At 41.2% G+C, this 18,712-nt stretch overlaps 1 protein-coding gene across 2 annotated transcripts in view; it reads right to left on the reverse strand.

Annotated features, from left to right (window-relative positions):
• Nucleotides 1-5,628: 5,628 nt before the first annotated feature.
• The window catches only part of LOC149121637 (uncharacterized), a 30,097-nt gene continuing 17,013 nt past the window's right edge, over nucleotides 5,629-18,712 (reverse strand). For both annotated transcript variants that reach the window (XM_089315065.1, XM_089315066.1), the window contains exons 2-4: nucleotides 11,613-11,739; nucleotides 11,277-11,369; nucleotides 5,629-8,206 (exon numbers count right to left, since the gene is read on the reverse strand). In XM_089315065.1, coding sequence (XP_089171191.1) covers nucleotides 6,207-8,206; nucleotides 11,277-11,369; nucleotides 11,613-11,739 — 2,220 coding nt within the window. In that variant the 3' untranslated portion in view covers nucleotides 5,629-6,206. The remainder of the gene's footprint in view (nucleotides 8,207-11,276; nucleotides 11,370-11,612; nucleotides 11,740-18,712) is intronic.

Here is an 18,712-nt window from a genome sequence, read left to right on the forward strand (position 1 = left end):
AGTTAAAGTATGATACAGACTTATAGTTTAGGAAATTTCCACAATCAGAAAATAATTTAAAACTCCAGGAGCATCTAGAAACATTAAGAATGTACCCCATGCTGATGACCATGATGATGCTGGCACTGCAATATACTCAAATCCTATACACATGACAGTTGCTGGGACAACTCCCAGCATTTAGAGTGAGTTGATGACCACACAATTATAAACCAAACCATGGTACCCATCATGTCCCTGTGTTAGGACTGTCACAAATCAGGTTACTCATTACACATGCAGGTGAGAGTAGTAAATGACAAAATAAATATGCATTCCATGGAAGGCATTTAATTTTGATTATATGGTGTATAAATTAGTAATTTGGCAGAAACAGAGTCATAATCATATAGAGATGAGCCAATAATTGGATGGTGGAGTAGGCAGGGAGCTTACTGCTCTAAACAAGGAAAGGATAGTTTTAAAAAAGTGGAAAGAGAGTAGTCTCAGGGAAGAGTTAGGGAAAAAAATGACAGAGGAAATTCTCAGACATTAGAGGGACATGGTGGACCCACATGGAGGGCATGGTGTTCACAGCTCACGACTCCAACAGCTAGAGCCTATGCACCAACACTGGAAAGTGAGGTGAGACAAGACTGCAGTAGCCTGAGCCACCAGCAAGAAGTGGCAGGAACCTAGAGGGAATGAGGCTTAAATTTCCATGGGAGAAAGTGTGCCAGCCAAACTAGAGGAGAGAAAAAAAAGGGACAGTACAGACATGTTTCTCTCTCTCCAGTCACCTCAGAAAGGTGTGCAAGCTGATAGAGCAAGAGCCATTATGGACATGCATAACAACTATGCCAGCTTGTGTCTGCACCTGGCAAGTAGCTGAGAAGAGACTCCTGTCTCTGGTGGGGAGAAATAACATGGAATTAGGAACTTGTGACTGTGTGAAGCTTCTGAAGCAGGAATGAGAAAAAAAATGAAAAAAAACTGAGGATGTGTGGGAAGACTCATGGTGTGGCTGGGACTTTGAGCACTCTCAATGTTTCACTGTGGCAGTTTGATTACAATGTGTCATGGCAAGGATGTTTTCTGGACATGTCTATTGAAAGTTCTGTGTGCTTCCTGTACTTGGATGTATCTCTTTTTCCAAACTTGGAAAGTTTTCTGCTAGCATTTCACTAAAAATGCCTTCTAATCCTTTCTCTCTCCTCATGCCTGCAGGAACTCCTAGAATCAGAATGTTGCCTTTTTTATAGTATCCTGTAGATTCCCAATAATCTTTTTTCTAATCTTCTCTAATTGTGTTTGGTTTGACTGTATACTTTCCTGTGCTTTGTCTACTAAGTCTGATATTCTCTCTTCTGCCTCACTGATTCTATTTTTAAGGCTCTCCACTGCATTTTTTATTTGTTCTATTGAATTCTTCATTTCAATTTGATTTCTCCTGAATATCTCAGTTTCATGTTCTGTTGAATTCTTCCTTTCATCTTGATTCCTCCTTATCATTTCAATTTCATGGGAGAGATTTTCTTTCATGACCTTCATGGATTTCAGTAGTTTGTGCATTTGCTTTTGATTACTTCTATGTAATCATATGATCAAATTTTTGAGTTCTATTTCTTGCATTTCTTCTATCTCATCACCTTCATGATCTAGTATGGAAGTGTCATGTTCTTTTGGGAGTGTCATGATGTCTTCCTTATTTTTGTTTCTCATATTGTTGCATTTATTGTTTAGCATTTTTGAGATACTCATCTTTTTTTCTGCTGTGACGGTTTTTATCATTGTATTATCACTGTAGATAAATGGACTTTCTGCTTTCAGTGAATCTCTAGAGGCTTATAGTGGGTATGGCCAGAGAGCTCTGTTCAGTTCTCAAGGGTAAAGGGTATGCCTAAGGTGACACATCCAGGTTTGGCATGGTAAATCTCTTTTTTTAATCAGAAGGGAGTTATATTCTGTTCAGCTGAGCTCTTCTCCTTGATGGAGCCCAGTGCCTGAGTACTAAATCAAGTGTGTATAATATTTACTCTGTGCCAAGGACCACATAAGGATCTGTGCTCCCCATTGGGACCTCTGTCCTTAATGAGTTGTACTATGAGAATTAATAGTAAATCTAGTCTTCAAACACCTGTTTAGCTGGGAGCCTAGAAAAAGTGCTCAGGCAAGCAATATTGTGAAAAATTAGTTCTAAGTAATATGAAAGATAACCCAGACAAAACAGCAGTCCAGCAAATCATTCAACCTCACTGAAACTACCATCAGACACACCATTCATTTTCTATTAAATCTGTTTATATAAGACTTAATTTGATGAACACTTGTAAGAAGCCATGGGGACTTAAACAGGGATGAAGAGCTATTTCTAATGGGTAGTAATGGAGGTGGAATGGATTACTTGCACAGCTATTCTCTAGATAGGAAATAAAAGAGCTACTGCAACTAGATGCATCATAGCATTTGTAGCCCTGTTATCATGGGATAGCCATGCAACCTAGGAAAATTGTTCCTCCTGAGGGTATCCTGAGGAATTAACTGAATGTACATCAGGTTTATATAAATCAAGAAATGACATTGTAAATTGGAAGGGATAAAAACACACATTTTCAGTAAAAATGAGAGCCACCTGTAGGAGCAGGGAATAATACAACAATAAAAGTTTATAAAAATTATAGTAAAGTTAAATTAATACAAAAGTGCACTACAGGGGCCAGTGCTGTGTCACAGCAGGTTATCGCCCTGACCTGAAGTACCGCCATCCCATATGGGTGCTGGCTCGAGACCCGGCTGCTCCACTTCCAATCAAGCTCTCTGCTATGGCCTGGGAAATAGTAGAAGGCCCAAGTCCTTGGGCCCCTGCACCTACATGGGAGATCCGGAGGAAGCTCCTGGCTTTGTATCAGCACAGTTCTGCCCGTTGTGGCCAACTGGAGAGTGAACCATTGGATGGAAGTTCTCCCTCTCTCACTTCCTCTGCTCTCTCTGTGTAACTCTTTCAAATAAATAAATAAATCTTTTTTTTAAAGTGTACTACATTTATGCTCCCGCTTTTCTGTTGCAATGGGTACCACCTGGACAGACTTCATTGCATGTTCTTGTCTCAAGGCAATTAGGAATAGAATGAAGACATGTAGAATAGGGGGATCATGAATGAAAAAGGTATTATGCACTCAGTAATACAGGAAAATTCAGATGAGTGTTGCAACTTATAGTGTTTGAGGTTGTCCCTTTAAAGAATGAGGGTGATGTATGGGACAACATCTACTTGCATATTCAAATAGACCTTGGATATTGGAGTCTAATCCAGATGTGCACACAGATAAGTTCAAATTTCTCATGGGTATATAGGTCACCACAAACACATTCCCTTGTGCTGCACACAACACTTATTATCCAGGGTCAGAGTACACTATTATGGCTGGAACATGTGTCACTTCATATGCCTATGATTTGCACTACAATAATGTGGGGAAAGAATCCTGGGTGGCCAACAAAGCAGCTATAAACAAATAACTTTGTAATTGATGAAGATGGTATTCCAGATAACTGTTGCAATAACTGTTACTCAACTTTGAAATATTTATTAACAAAATTTACATCAGAGAGCACAGTTCAATTCATATACTTGATCCCACTCTCAATGAGAAACCAAAACTGCAGGTTGTATAAGAGAAAAATGTCTGAAGAACGGTTAACCACTCTCTGTCACAATTCATCATGAAAACTGCCCAATACCTACTAAGGTGTGATTCCACCAAAGAATTCTTCCAGACAAATTATATTTCAGGGACTTCTCTCTGTAATCTTGCTATGTTTTGTGGAAGTTCACCTAATAATAAAGGTATTTCCCATTACAATACAGTCATAGGCTTTTTTCTTTCTGTGAGTTGTCAGGTAACCATTGAGAGATGACGTATGGTACCTGACTTTCCTATGCATGTATGTTTTCTCACTTCTGAGTCTCTTCATGTGAATTGATTAATGGCAGAAGAATTTTTCACATTCATTAAATTGACATTTTACTATTTGAATTCTCTTGTTTGTTGATGTTTAATTTCTTGTTTTTTAAGATTTTTATTTATTTATTTGACAGGTAGAGTTACAGACAGTGAGAGAGACAGAGAGAAAGGTCTTCCTTCTGTTGGTTCACTCCTCAAATGGCTGCAATGGCCAGAGCTGCACTAATCCAAAGCCAGGAGCCAGGGGCTTCTTCCTGGTCTCCCATGTGGGTGCAGAGGCCCAAGCACTTGGGCCATCTTCTACTGCTTTCTCAGGCCACAGCATACAGCTGGACTGGAAGAGGGGCAGCTGGGATAAGAACTGGCACCCATATGGGATGTCAGCATTGCGGGGGGAGGATTAACCTACTGCTCTACGGTGCCAGCCTGATGTCTAATTTCTGGCTATGGTTTGTTCAAATCTACTGCACTTGAAGGATATCACCTTTTTTGAGTTGCATATTTATTCAAGCCTGAATTCCATGAAAATATACTTCCACATTCATTACACTCCTAAGAAACCCCTTATGTGAATTCTCTGATGTATAATGATCGATTTCTGACAAATGGCTTTTTGTCACACTAATAATATTTCTGAACTTCTTCATTTTTTAATGGTTTACTTTATTTATTTGAAAGATAGTTACAGAGAGACAGGGAAGCATAAAGAGGTCTTCCATCCACTGGTTCACTCCCCAGATGGATGCAATGGCTGGAGCTACAGAGATCCAAATCCAGGAGTCAGGAGCTTCTTCTGGGTTTCCCACCTGGGTGCAGGGCCATCTTCTACCACTTTCCCAGGCCATAGCAGAGAGTGGGATCAGAAGAGGTGCAGTTGGGACTAGAACCAGTGCCCACATGGCATGCTGGCACTTCAGGCCAGGGCTTTAACCTACTGTGCCACAGCGCTGGTCCCCAACTTTCTTCCTTATGGGATTTCCATTAAAAGGCTCTGTCACATGGTTATGTTGATTTTGGAAAAAGTCCTTCACATTCATTATATTCAAGTTCTCTCCCTCGTTTGAACTGCATGTGTTATGAGGTGTTCCTTCTGAAAAAAGTCTTTCTCGCATTTATTACAAGATTTCCACCATGTACTAAATTCTCTGCTGTTATATTGTGTGATTTTGGCAGTTTTCAACACTCATTCCATTCATAAGGTTTCTCCCTGATGTGAATTCTGATGTTTTATGAGGTGTTACCTGAGGATAAAAGCTTTTCCATATGCATTATATCCAAAGGGTTTTCCCCCATATGAATTAGATGATGCGCAATGAGGGCTGAATTATGGGAAAAAGCTTTCCAAGTCATTATGTTCAAAAGGTTTCTCTACATGTGGATTTTCTGATGCATTCTGAGATGTGACTTATTCCCAAGAAATTTTCTACAGTCATTGCATTCATGAAGTTTCTCCCTGGTGTGAAGTCTCTGGTGTGATATGAGCTATGATTTATAACATATGATTTCTAAAGGCTTTTCCACACTCATTAGATTCATAAGGTTTCTGCCCTGTGTGAATTCTGTTTGATATGAGGTATAATTTATAGAAAAATGCTTTTCTGCAGTCATTACATTTATAAGATTATTTCCCTGGGTGAATCCTGTGATGCATTTGGAGTTGGAACTAAAAGTTTTTCCACAGTCATTATACTCATGAAGTTTCAACACTGTGTGCACTCTCTGGTGCATTATGAGGTTTGACATTTGTCCAAAGGGTTTTCCAGTCATTAAATTCATAAGGTTTCTGCCCTGTGTGAATTCTCTGATGCACGATGAGGGTTGACTTATGGCTAAATGCTTTTCCACAGTTATTCCATTCATGAGTTTTCTACCCTGTGTTAATTCTCTGCTATGATATGAGGTTTGTCTTTTGTCCAAAGGCTTTTCCACAGTAATTACACTCATGAGGTTTCTTCCCTGTGTGAATTCTCTGATGTTTCCAAAGGACTGACTTTTATTAAGAGGCTTTCCCCTGGTCATTACATTCATGGGTCTCCCCTGTGTGAATTCTTTAGTGTGATATGTCATAAAAAGGTTTTGCCACAGTCATTACACTTATGAGGTTTCTGCCCTGTGTGAATTCACTGATGTATGAGGAGGTCTGACTTTCATCCAACGGCTTTCCCATAGTCATTATATTGATAGGACTTCTCATCTGTGTGAATTTTCTGGTGCTTTATGAGGTGTGACTTTTGTATAAAGGCTTTTCCACAATCATTACATTCATGAGGTTTCTGCCCTGTGTGAATTGTCTGGTGTATGATGAGGTCTGAAGGCTTTTCCACAGTCATTACATTCATGAGGTTTCTGTCCCATGTGAATTTGCTGGTGTTTGATGAGGGCTGATTTTTGTCCAAAGGCTTTTCCACAGTCATTACATTTATGAGGTTTCTCCCCTGTGTGAATTCGCTGGTGTATGATGAGGTTTGACTTTCGTCCAAAGGCTTTTCCACAGTCATTACAGGTATGAGGTTTCTCCCCTGTGTGAATTCGCTGGTGTATGATGAGGTCTGACTTTCGCCCAAAGGCTTTTCCACAGTCATTACATTTATGAGGTTTCTCCCCTGTGTGAATTTGCTGGTGTATGATGAGGTCTGACATTCGCCCAAAGGCTTTTCCACAGTCATTACATTTATGAGGTTTCTCCCCTGTGTGAATTCGCTGGTGTATCATGAGGTTTGACTTTTGCCCAAAGGCTTTTCCACAGTCATTACATTTATGAGGTTTCTCCCCTGTGTGAATTCGCTGGTGTATGATGAGGGCTGACTTTTGCCCAAAGGCTTTTCCACAGTCATTACATTTATGAGGTTTCTCCCCTGTGTGAATTCGCTGGTGTATGATGAGGGCTGACTTTTGCCCAAAGGCTTTTCCACAATAATTACATTTATGAGGTTTCTCCCCTGTGTGAATTTGCTGGTGTACAAGGAGGGCTGACTTTCGTCCAAAGGCTTTTCCACAGTCATTACATTTATGAGGTTTCTCCCCTGTGTGAATTCGCTGGTGTATGATGAGGGCTGACTTGTGCCCAAAGGCTTTTCCACAGTCATTACATTTATGAGGTTTCTCCCCTGTGTGAATTCGCTGGTGTATGATGAGGGCTGACTTTTGCCCAAAGGCTTTTCCACAGTCATTACATTTATGAGGTTTCTCCCCTGTGTGAATTCGCTGGTGTATGATGAGGTCTGACTTTTGCCCAAAGGCTTTTCCACAGTCATTACATTTATGAGGTTTCTCCCCTGTGTGAATTTGCTGGTGTACAAGGAGGGCTGACTTTCGTCCAAAGGCTTTTCCACAGTCATTACATTTATGAGGTTTCTCCCCTGTGTGAATTCGCTGGTGCATTATGAGGTTTGACTTTTGCCCAAAGGCTTTTCCACAGTCATTACATTTATGAGGTTTCTCCCCTGTGTGAATTCTCTGGTGCATTATGAGGTTTGACTTTCGTCCAAAGGCTTTTCCACAGTCATTACATTTATGAGGTTTCTCCCCTGTGTGAATCTGCTGATGTTTCCTGAGGACTGACTTTTGTCCAAAAGCTTTTCCGCAGTCATTACATTCATAAGGTGAATTAAAACTGATTGATTTTCCACAAGGTTTACATGTGTAGAGTTTTTCCCTTGTATTTAATCTCTGATTTATTGCAGGATGTGACTGGTGAATGACAGGTTCAACATACCTAAGGTACTTATAAAGTTTCTCTCTTGTGTAGGTTTGTTGGTACATATTGAGGCTAAAATTTTCATGTTTATCTTTTTCTATTTGAGTTGCTTTTCCAAAAGTGACAGTTGATTTATTATAGTTTTCTGCCATATGAATCCTCTCAGATTTATAAAACATCTTTCTTGTGCAGACATTTGCTTGTCCAGTGAGTCCAAATGGCTGCTTCATGATGTGAATATTGTCATGCTGACCAAGAGGCTCACAGAACTGGAGAAAATTTCCAGGTATCTTAGTGTTATCAAATTTCTCTCCAGCCTGTAGTTGATCAGGCCCACTGGGGGGATACACAGTGTGACATTTACTGCATTCCTCAGGCTTCAATCCTGTATAGCTTCCCTTTTTAATAATCAGTGTTGGAATATGGCTTGAATTTAAACTAAGTGTTTTTCTTAATTCAACTCTCTTGAGAGCTGATGTCTTATTATTTTTCATAAAATCCTGATTCAGATTTTTGTCATGACTTTCCTGGTTGATCCTAATCAGGTCATCCCTTTTCATGACCACTGAAATGAGAAAAAAGCAATCATGTTACTGAATCACATGTAACTATTTCTCCTGGCATACTCATGTAAAGGGAATGAAGTCACTTGTTATCCAAGTGGCATAATATTTTCACAAAATCAGTATGAGGTACTTATTTATGACCATTATATGGCTTTTCTCCTTAATACATTCATATATTAAATTGTACCATGAGGTTTCCCAATGTTGAAATATGATTCTTTTTACTATGAGAATTTTTCAAGGATGGTAGAATTTCATTTGTGCTATGATGTGTGTGATCCCTGCATCTCAAAACAGTGTCAGTTTCAGCCCCGGCTACTCTGCTTTCAGTACAGCTCTCTACCCATGTAAACAGGGAGGAAGTAGATAATGGGTCATGTGTCTGGGAACCTGTGAGACACCAGGGAAGACTAGATGAATTCTAGAGTTTTGGCTTCAGACTAGTTAGACCTAAGTGTTGCAGGCATCTGGGAAGTGAGCTAAGAGAGGACCTCTTTCTCTCTCTTTCTCCTCTCACTATCACACTGCCTTTCACAAAGATGAAATAACTATAAAGTATTCTAAAGAATGGACAAATGTTTAATAAAAATATTCACCCACTACCTAGCAACCATTTTCCCTGTCCTTTTTCTCCAGTTTATTTTTATAAAAACTGTGTGTTTTGTGCTTCTCTGATATTTCAAATATAAACATGAAAAAGTTTTACTGATCACTTACTTGTAGGTGGAGAAGAGTGAAATGTTCCTGTACTTTAAGCAAGACAACATTTAAGGAGTATGATTGGAATCTATGATTGTCTTACATTCAGTCTTCCTAGGTAAACATCATTTGTGGGATTTTTCAAATGAAAAAATACTTTGTCTCTACTCTAGGACAGCTTCCCCAAATTCCTAAGGACACCCAACACCTTCAGCTTCTCAGAAGTACAACAGGTAGAGAAAAGTCACAATATACCACTGTGGTTAAGCACTTCCAATCAGTTTGAAGAATGTGTTTCTGCAAACTGGGATGTGCTCATCTTCTTTAAAAGCATTTTCTAGCTCATTCTGAAATCATCAGTGCTGGTTACCTCCTCTAAATTCTTTCTATAAACATTCCCGTGTGATAATTTGAATTTCTGGAGGCTTTTGATCAATTGCCTCCTATTTGCACAGAAAGATTCATTTCGTATGCATTTCTCATCTTTTTGTTTGCATATTTTTCAATGATACTGAAAAATAGGAGAGAAATCATACTTCAAACTCCAACCTTAAAGAAATCTGAACCACTCAACATAAACCCACGAGGCTACTTGACCTTGGTCTCAGCATCTCATTACTTTTTTTGTTAGTCTAGGATCACTTATTTTTATGTTTTATATAAATTCATGCTTAGTTTATGATTTCTTTTTTCAAAGATTTACTTTATTTATTTGAAAGCTAGAATTAGAGAGAGAGGTAGAGACAGAGAGAAGTGGTTCACTCCCTATATGGACACAACAACCAATACTGGGCCAAGATGAAGTTAGGAGCCAGGAGTGTCTTTCTTGTCTCCCACATGGGTACAGGGAGCCAAGGACTTGGGCCAACCTCTACTCCTTTCTCATGTGCATTAGCAGAGAGCTGGATTAGAAGAGGACCAGCTGGGACTTGAACTGGCACCCATATGCAATGCTAGTGCTGCAGGCTGGAGCTTTAACACACTGCACCAAAGTGTCATTCCTAGCTTCCTAATTTCTGATGTCACAGCACAGAGGCTTATTCATGACCATCTTTTTTGAAAGATTTATTTATTTATTTGAAAGTCAGAGTTACACAGAGAGAGGAGAGGCAAAGAGAGAGTATGGTCTTCCATCCAATGGTTCACTCCCCAATTGGCCTCAATGGCCAGAATTGTGCTGATCTGAAGCCAGGAGCCAGTAGCTTCTTCTGGGTCTCCCTTGGGTGCAGGGGCCCAAGGACTTGGACCATCTTCTACTGCTTTCCCAGGTTATAGCAGAGAGCTGGATTGGAAGTGGAGCAACTGGGTCTTGAACTGGTGCCCATATGGGATGCTGGCACTTCAGGCCAGGGTGTTAACTCGTTGCACCACAGCACTGGCCCCGTGACCATATTTTAGCATTTACTTATTTACTTACTTGAGAGTCAGAGACACAGAATGAAAGATAAAGACTGAACAGAGGTTTGCCAGCTATAGGCTCACTCCTCAAATGTTTGCAACAAACTATAATTTTCTTATTTATTTGAGAGGCAAAGAGGAAAAAAAAGGAAAGAGACTAAGAGAGAGAGAGTTCACATTTATTGATTCTGTCCTGAGAAAGTTCTATTCCTGGGCAAAATCATGAGTGGGTACTCAATTTGAGAAATGAGTTAGAAATAAGTTTCTGAGGGCCAGCGTTGTAGCATAGCAGGTAAAGCCACCACCTGCAGTGCCAACATCACTTATGGGCACCAGTTCAAGTCCTAGCTGATCCACTTCTGATCCAGCACTCTGCTATGGCCTGGGAAAGCAGTAGAAAATGGCCCACATCCTTGGACCCCTGTACCCATGTGGGAGACCTGGAAGAAGCTCCTGGCTCCTGGCTTTGGATCAGTGCAGCTGCAGCTATGACAGCCAATTGGGAAGTGAACCAGTGGATGGAAAACCTCTCTCTCTCCCTCTCCTTGTTCTCTCTCTGACTTTCAAATAAATAAATAAATCTTTGAAAAAAAACCAGAAACATTAATCTTTAAAAAAAAAGTTTCTGAACATTGCCTAATTAACAAGCACTGAAGGAACTAATAAGTGCATGAAGGAAAAGGTATGAAAGTTTAGAGAAGGACAAGTTAGAATTTGGGGAATTATCAAACCTAGATAAAAGCCTTAGTAACATCAGAAAATGATTGGATTTTTTTTATTCAAAGAACATCTTCACTAAGAACAAAAGTTAGAAAGACACTGGTATCACTAAATACTCTAGAATGCCTGTGTCTGATGCACAAAACCAGCTGTCATCAGGAGTAAGGCTTGAGAAAAATTCATGGAAACAGCACCAGTCACCATCTGCACAATTTCTGCCTTGGTCTCCCTCTCTCTTATGTGCAGACTGACCTGGAAGGCTCTGATTCAGGCATTCTTCCACTATCCATGGCTCTGCTCCTTGCTCCAACTTGAAGATCAAGTCAGGTTTGGTAATGCAGTGCCCTATTAATGGAAACATGTAAGACTTTGTGAAATCACTATCTTGGGTTATTTAAAGGACTACAGCTTGGTCCAGGAGCTATGCAACAAATGTTCCAATTTGAATCTTTTATTAGAGGGTAGATATTCAGATCATTCCTGGACTCCAATTCTACACCAGCCCAATATTAAACATTATAAAGTGTTCCCTTATTTGTCAAATAGCAAGAAAATGTTATCACTGGGTATGTGATGGGTGTTACTCACCCAAGGAGAACAGGCTGCTGTAGGTCTCCAGCATCACATCTCTGTACAGGATTTTCTGAGCATTGTTCATTTTCTGCCATTCCTCCCAAGTAAAGTACACAGCCAGGTCTTCAAATGCTATCATCACCTGTAATATTACATTTCCAGTCAACATATTAATTCTGTCACAAAATAAACACCGACAGTTGTGTGTGGATACAAAGGAAAAAAGAAAGGATATGGTTTCTCATTAAACTTGTTGAGTGTTTAGAAATCCACTCAGAAGCATTCAGCAGAGTCAAACCCATGATCTACAGGCTGTGAGAAATGCCTAAGCTGGAGGGAAACAGGAGGTTCAAATCACAAAGGCCACATCTGTCAAGGGGAATTGCACAGCAGGCTAACAGAGGGGCAATATTGACTCTTGAATGGGCAGGGTTAAGTAGAAGTATGTAGAAACATTGAGGAAAAAAGGCAAGAAAATATCAGTGAAACTATGATGGGAATGAACAGAAGATAATTTCCAGGAAAACATCATGCCTATCATTTCCAATATGTCAGAGAAAAAATACATTAAAAGACAGGGCAGGCATTAAGCTTAGTGTTTCTGGTGCCACCTCAGAGTGTCTATGTTTGATTTCCAATGCCAGCTGCAGTTTTTAGCTCACAGATAATGCAGACCTGGGGAAGCAGTTGTGATGTCACAAATGAAGGAGGCCTAGATTCCATTTCTTAATTCTGGCTTCAGTCCTGCCCCAACTATGTTTGGTATGGTTATCTAGGGAGTGAATTAACGTGTCAAAGCTCTCTATCTCTCAGTCCATCAACTTCTTTCTCTATCAAGCTAATAAATATTTTTAAGTAAGAGAGAAAATACAGGTAAGACAAAGAATACAAATTAGCTTTTGCCCTAGTCTATGATTATTCTACTGATAAACAATTGAAATAACATTATACCTAATTAAAGTGAAAGCAATGGTGGCCAGCTCCATGGCTCACTAGCTTAATCCTCTGCCTTGCGGCGCTGGCACACCGGGTTCTAGTCCCGGTCGAGGTGCCGGATTCTTTCCCGGTTACCCCTCTTCCAGGCCAGCTCTCTGCTGTGGCCCGGGAGTGCAGTGGAGGATGGCCCAAGTACTTGGGCCCTGCACCCCATGGGAGACCAGGAGAAGCACCTGGCTCCTGCCTTCAGATCAGCGTAGTGCGCCTGCCACAGCGTGCCAGCCATGGCGGCCATTGGAGGGTGAACCAATGGAAAAAAGGAAGACCTTTCTGTCTCTCTCTCTCACTGTCCACTCTGCCTGTCAAAAAAAAAAAAAAAGAAAGCAATGGAATTACTTGCCCAAAACATTCAAATGATAAACATTTGAAATAACATTATACATAATTAAGGTGAAAGCAATGGAATTATTTGCCCAAAAAGAGAACCTGGGAATGTCTGCAGTACAATCTGCACTTGTGACTCACTGAGAAAAATGCTTAGAGATTTGTTTAAGAACCTGCAATAGTCACCAGAATTGTGATGCAGCAGCCTAAGCCTCCACCATCATTGCTGGCATCCCATGTAAACAGAGGATTTGAGTCCTGGCTGCTCCACTTCCAATCCAGTTCCCTGCTAATCTGACTGAAAGAGAAGTGAAAATGGCCTGAGTATTTGGACCCTTCCACCAATATGGGAGACCTAGATGGAGTTCCAGGCTGCTGGCTGTGGCCTGGTCCAGTCCCAGCCATTGCAGGCATTTGGGGAAGGAAACAGTAGATAGAAGATATCTCCTTTTGTCTCCCTGTCTCTCCCAATCTCTGTAAGTCTGCCTTTCAATGAAATAATCTTAAAAAATAAATGAGCCTCTAGTAGATTCTCTTCTCCACACATTCCTTATCCTATTCCCAAATCCAATTAAGCTTCTCAAAGGTATTAAGGACTCTATTACTCTAAAAATTCAAAAACAAACTTAACTGATTTGTGCTTTAGCACTCGGTAACTCTTCCTCTTGCAGAATGCTAAGTGTTAACTTCATAGATAGCACTAAAACACTGCTCAGTACATCATCTATGTGACAATAAAGACTGATTCAGACCACATGACCCCCAAAATGTAGCATATTGTGCTTAGTTTCAACTCAATTCGTGTAACAAATATATATTTTGCTATAGCAACAGAAAAACAAGAGACCAAACTGCATTATTAAAGATGACGGTAATGTTTCACAATCATGCCAAATTCATCATTCATTTCTGCATATTTCATGAGAACAAATTTTATGTCTATTTTTCTATTTTTCTATTTTAAAAATTTTTAAAGATTTATTTATTTATTTGAAAGGAAGAGTTAGAGAGAGAGGGGTGGGTCTTCCATCTGCTGGTTCAGTCCCCAATTGGCTGCAGTGGCTGGAGCTGCACCAATCTGAAGCCAGGAACCAGGAGCTTCCTCTGGGTCTCCCACATGGGTGAAGGGGCACAAGGACCTGGGCCATCTTCCACTGCTTTCCCAGGCCATAGTAGAGAGCTGGAGCAGAAGTGGGGCAGCCGATTGCAAACTGTTGCCCATATGGGATGTCGATACTTCAGACCAGGGTGTTAACCCACTGAGCCACAGAGCCAGCCCTGTATTTTTCCATTTTAATTAACTAGTATACTGGGACCAGCACTGTGGCATAGCAGGTAAAGCCACTATCTGCAGTGCTGGCATCCCATATTGGTGCCAGTTCAAGTCCCAGTGGCTTTGCTTCCAATCCAGCTCTCTGCTACGGCCTGGAAAATCAGTAGAAGATGACCTAAATCCTTGGGTCCCTGTACCCATGTGGGACACCCAGAAGAAGCTCTTCACTTCTAGCTTTGGATCAGTGCAACTTCGGCCATTGTGGCAAACTGGGGGGTGAACCAGTGGATGGAAGACTCTCTCTCTCCCTCTGCTTCTCTGTAACTCTGACTTTCAAACAAATAAAAAAATCTAAAAAGAAAACTAGCATTAAACACCTAAAATGAGTACTGCCAAGCTGGGGAATAATTTGAGAAGAAAAAACACTTACAAGTGATATATTAATTTTCCTTCCTCCTAGAATCATGTGGAGGGCCTAGAATCATACCTGGGAGAGAAGGTGAATGGCAGGAGTTCAATGAAAACTCGGGAGGCCAACGCTGTGGCATAACGGGTAAAGTTGCTGCCTGCAGTGCCAGCATTCCATATGGGGGCTGGTTCAAATCCTTCCTGCTGAATGTACAATCTAGCTCCCTGCTACGTCCTGAGAAAGCAGTGGAACATGGTCCAAGACCTTGGGCCACTACACCTGCATGGGAGACCCAGAAGCTCTTGGGTCTTGGCTTTGGATCAGCTCAGCTTTTGGCCTTTGCAGTAATTTGGAGGGTGAGACAGCAGATAGAAGGCTTTCTTTCTCTCTCTCTCACTGCAACTCTTTCAATAAATAAATGAAACTTTAAAAAAACCCTCTGGTTTCCTTCTGCACTGAACAGTGGGAAAAAAGAATATGATAGAATGAATAAAGAATAAGAGGGATAACATATTAAGCTGCTCATCAACAGTCAGGATGAGGGCTGGGCTGGCGCACCGTGCTGATCTGAAGCCAGGAACCAAGTGCTTCTCCTGGTCTCCCATGCGGGTGCAGGGCTCAAGGTCTTGGGCCATTCTCCACTGCACTCCTGGGCCACAGCAGAGAGCTGGACTGGAAGAGGAGCAACTGGGACAGAATCTGGCACCCCAACCTGGACTAGAACCTGGGGTGCCAGCACCTCAGGCAGAGGATTAGCCTATTGAGCCATGGTGCCGGCCCTGATTTGCAGTTCTGACCCCATGTTATGGGCTGCACTCAGCTGGGCAGTTCCTGTGATCACTCCAGGAGCATAAATGAGAGTTTAGTCACTTGGAGAATTTATTGAGGCTTCACTTAAGTGTCTTGGGTTTGTGGTGAATCTTGGCTACATATTATCATTTTTTTTGACAGGCAGAGTTAGTGAGAGAGAAAGGTCTTCCTTCTGTTGGTTCATCCCTAAATGGCCACTATGGCTAGCATGCTGTGGCAATCCAAAGCCAGGGCCACATGCTTCCTCCTGATCTCCCATGTGTGTGCAGGGGCCCAAGCACTTGGGTCATCCTCCACTGCCTTCCCAGGCCACAGCAGAGAGCTGGACTGGAAGAGGAGCAACCAGAACAGAACCAGCACCCCAACTGGGACTAGAACCTGGAGTACTGGTGCCACAAGCAGAAGATTAGCCTAGTGAGCTGCAACGCCAGCCTACATACTATCTCTTCAACAGGCAGGCCCCAGGGTTTTTCAGAAGATAACAACTGTCAGAAAAAGAAAATCTGAAAAGGCAAATACTTTACAAATTGTCTATTTCTGGTGCTGGTTCTGTGGCATACCAGGTAAGGCCACCACCTGCAGTGCCAGCATCCCATATGGGTGTCAGTTCAAGATTTGGCTGCTCCACTTCTGATCCAGCTCTTTGCTATGGCCTGGGAAAACAGTAGAAGATGGTGACCCATTCTTTCCACTGGGATCTCACTCGTGGAGATCTTTCATTTAGGTTCCCCCCCCCCCCCAGAGTGTCTTGACTTTCCATGCCTGAAATACTCTCATGGGCATTTCAGCCAGATCTGCATGCCTTAAGGGCTGATTATGAAGCCAGAGTGCTGTTAGGACATTTGCCATTCTATGGGTCTGCTGTGTATCTCACTTCCCATGTTGGATCATTCTCTCCCTTTTTGATTCTATCAGCTAGTATTTGCAGTGTCAGCTAGTATTTGCAGACACTATTCTTGTTTATGTGATCCCTTTGGTTCTTAGTCCTATCATTACGATCAATTGTGAACAGAAATTGATCACTGGGACTAGTGAGATGGCATTGGTACATGCCACTTCGATGGGATTGAATTCGAATCCCCTGGTTTGTTTCTAACTCTACTGTTTGAGGTAAGTCAGCTTGAGCATGTCCCAAATTGCACATCTCTTCCCTCTCTTATATCCACTCTTATATTTAACAGCGATCACTTTTCAGTTAAGTTTCAGCACTTAAGAAGAATTGTGTATTGATTACAGTATTCAACCAAAAGTATTAAGTAGAACAAACAAAAACAATACTAAGAGGGCCACAGCACACCTGCCGCAGCAGCCACTGGGGAGTGAACCAACAGAATTTCTCTCTCTCTCTCTCTCACTGTCCACTCTGCCTGTCAAAAAATAAATAAATAAAAGAACTGCAAATCAAATGGCTATTTGTTAAGCCATTGTGTTTTCTGATTTGTCTTACTTCAAATGCTGATACATATCAGTAAGTATGGCAGAAAGTTGAATTACATGCAAACTACAATGCATACAACTTCAAAATTTCATTTAGAAGTTGCATTAAAACAAGGCCAGCATTGTCACATAGCAAGTAAACCTGCTGTCTGCAATGCAAGCCCCTCATATGAGCACAGGTTCATGTTCTGACTGTTCTGCTTTTGATCTAGCTTCCTGCTGATGGCCTGAGCAAAGCAATGAAAGATGATCCAAATACTTGGGCAAATGCTACCAATGTGGGAAATCCAGATGAAGATCTTGGTTCCTGGCCTCATTCTGTCCCAGCCCTGCTGAATAAGGCCATCTGTGACGTGAAAAAGCAGAAGGAAGATCTCTCTGGGTCTCTCCTCTATATACAATATTTTCAAATAAATTTTTTAAAAGCTTAGAAAAAAGCTCCTATAAACACAATCTTTGCCTATCAGTTAGAACTTAGGAAAGCTGCTGACACTAAAAAAAAATTCCTGGGATTCATACAAATAAATTATCTGGAGATCATATGGTTGTGCTTCACATTTCGGCTTATATATGGTCATTGTGTTCTTTTGGTTTATATTTTAATAAGCTTATTATTGCATGAAATCTAGTTTAATATAATTTTACTATTTCAGAAAGCAGGATAAAGGTTCAGAGTAGTTTTCTGTAGCTGCATGTATACTGCATATTGTTCAAGAAGAAATTACTGAAAGGGGGAAAATTTTTATGATATGCTTTTTGTTTTTTTTTAAAGATTTATTTATTTATTTGAAAGTCAACGTTACACAGAGAGAGGAGAGGCACAGAGAGAGAGAGAGAGAGAGGTCTCCCATCCAAAGGCTCACTCCGCAAATGGCTGCAGTGGTCGGAGCTGCACCAATCCAAAGCCAGGAGCTTCTTCCAGGTCTCCCACATGAGTGCAAGGACCCAAATACTTCAGCCATCTTCTACTGCTTTCCCAGGCCATAGCAGAAGTGGAACAGCCAAGTCTTGAGCCCATGCCCATATGGGACGTGGGTGCTTCAGGACAGGGCATTATCCCACTGTGCCACAGCACCGGCCTCATGATATGCTTTTTGAAGTCACACACTCCAAACATAGCATTAGTAGCAAAAGGGAAAACATGCTCAGGAAAATTTTCTAAAGCAATACTATCTGAACTGGTGACAATTTCTGAAATGGATCTGAAAAATAAATGTTTTTTAATTAAGTGTGGCAAAGTGGAGAACATTAGACAGAAGTTAGGGTGCCAGGTATTTACAAATCATGTGACACTACACAAAGCACTTTTCTCCTGAAATACAATATGTTTCATCTTTTTTACAAAGATCCTGGCAAAACTTCCTTGAGCTACCAGGGAGGACTATTAGAATACAGGGGGAAGGAGTCCTCCAAGATGGTGGAATAGGGACGGAGCACACTGATAATCCAGGAAAAGATAGTTTAATAAAAGTGGAGATACTGTAGTTTCAGGGAAGAGTTATGGAAAAAACTTCAGAGGAAACTCTTCCAGAAGTAGTGGGACACGGTGAACCTATGTGGAGGACACAGGTACCCACGGCTCAGGACCCCAGCTGCCAAGTCTACACACCAGCTCTGGAAAGGGAGGTGAGGTGAAACCTCAGTAGCCTGAGACACTGGTGGGGAAGCAGCAGGAAGAGCCTAGAGGGAATGAGGCTTGAAGCCCCATGGGGGAAAGTCCACCAGTCTAACTAGAGGAGAGAAAAAAATAAATAAAATAAAATAAAATAAAAGGGACGAGTATGGACACGATTCTTTTTCTCACTCACCTTACAAAGGTGAGCAAGACAAAGAGCAGGCACCATTCTGGATATACATAAAAGCTAT

This window comes from Oryctolagus cuniculus, chromosome 16 (assembly GCF_051225735.1).
Source record: "Oryctolagus cuniculus isolate XC-2025 breed Fujian yellow rabbit chromosome 16, ASM5122573v1, whole genome shotgun sequence".
Classification (NCBI taxonomy): Eukaryota; Metazoa; Chordata; class Mammalia; order Lagomorpha; family Leporidae; genus Oryctolagus; species Oryctolagus cuniculus.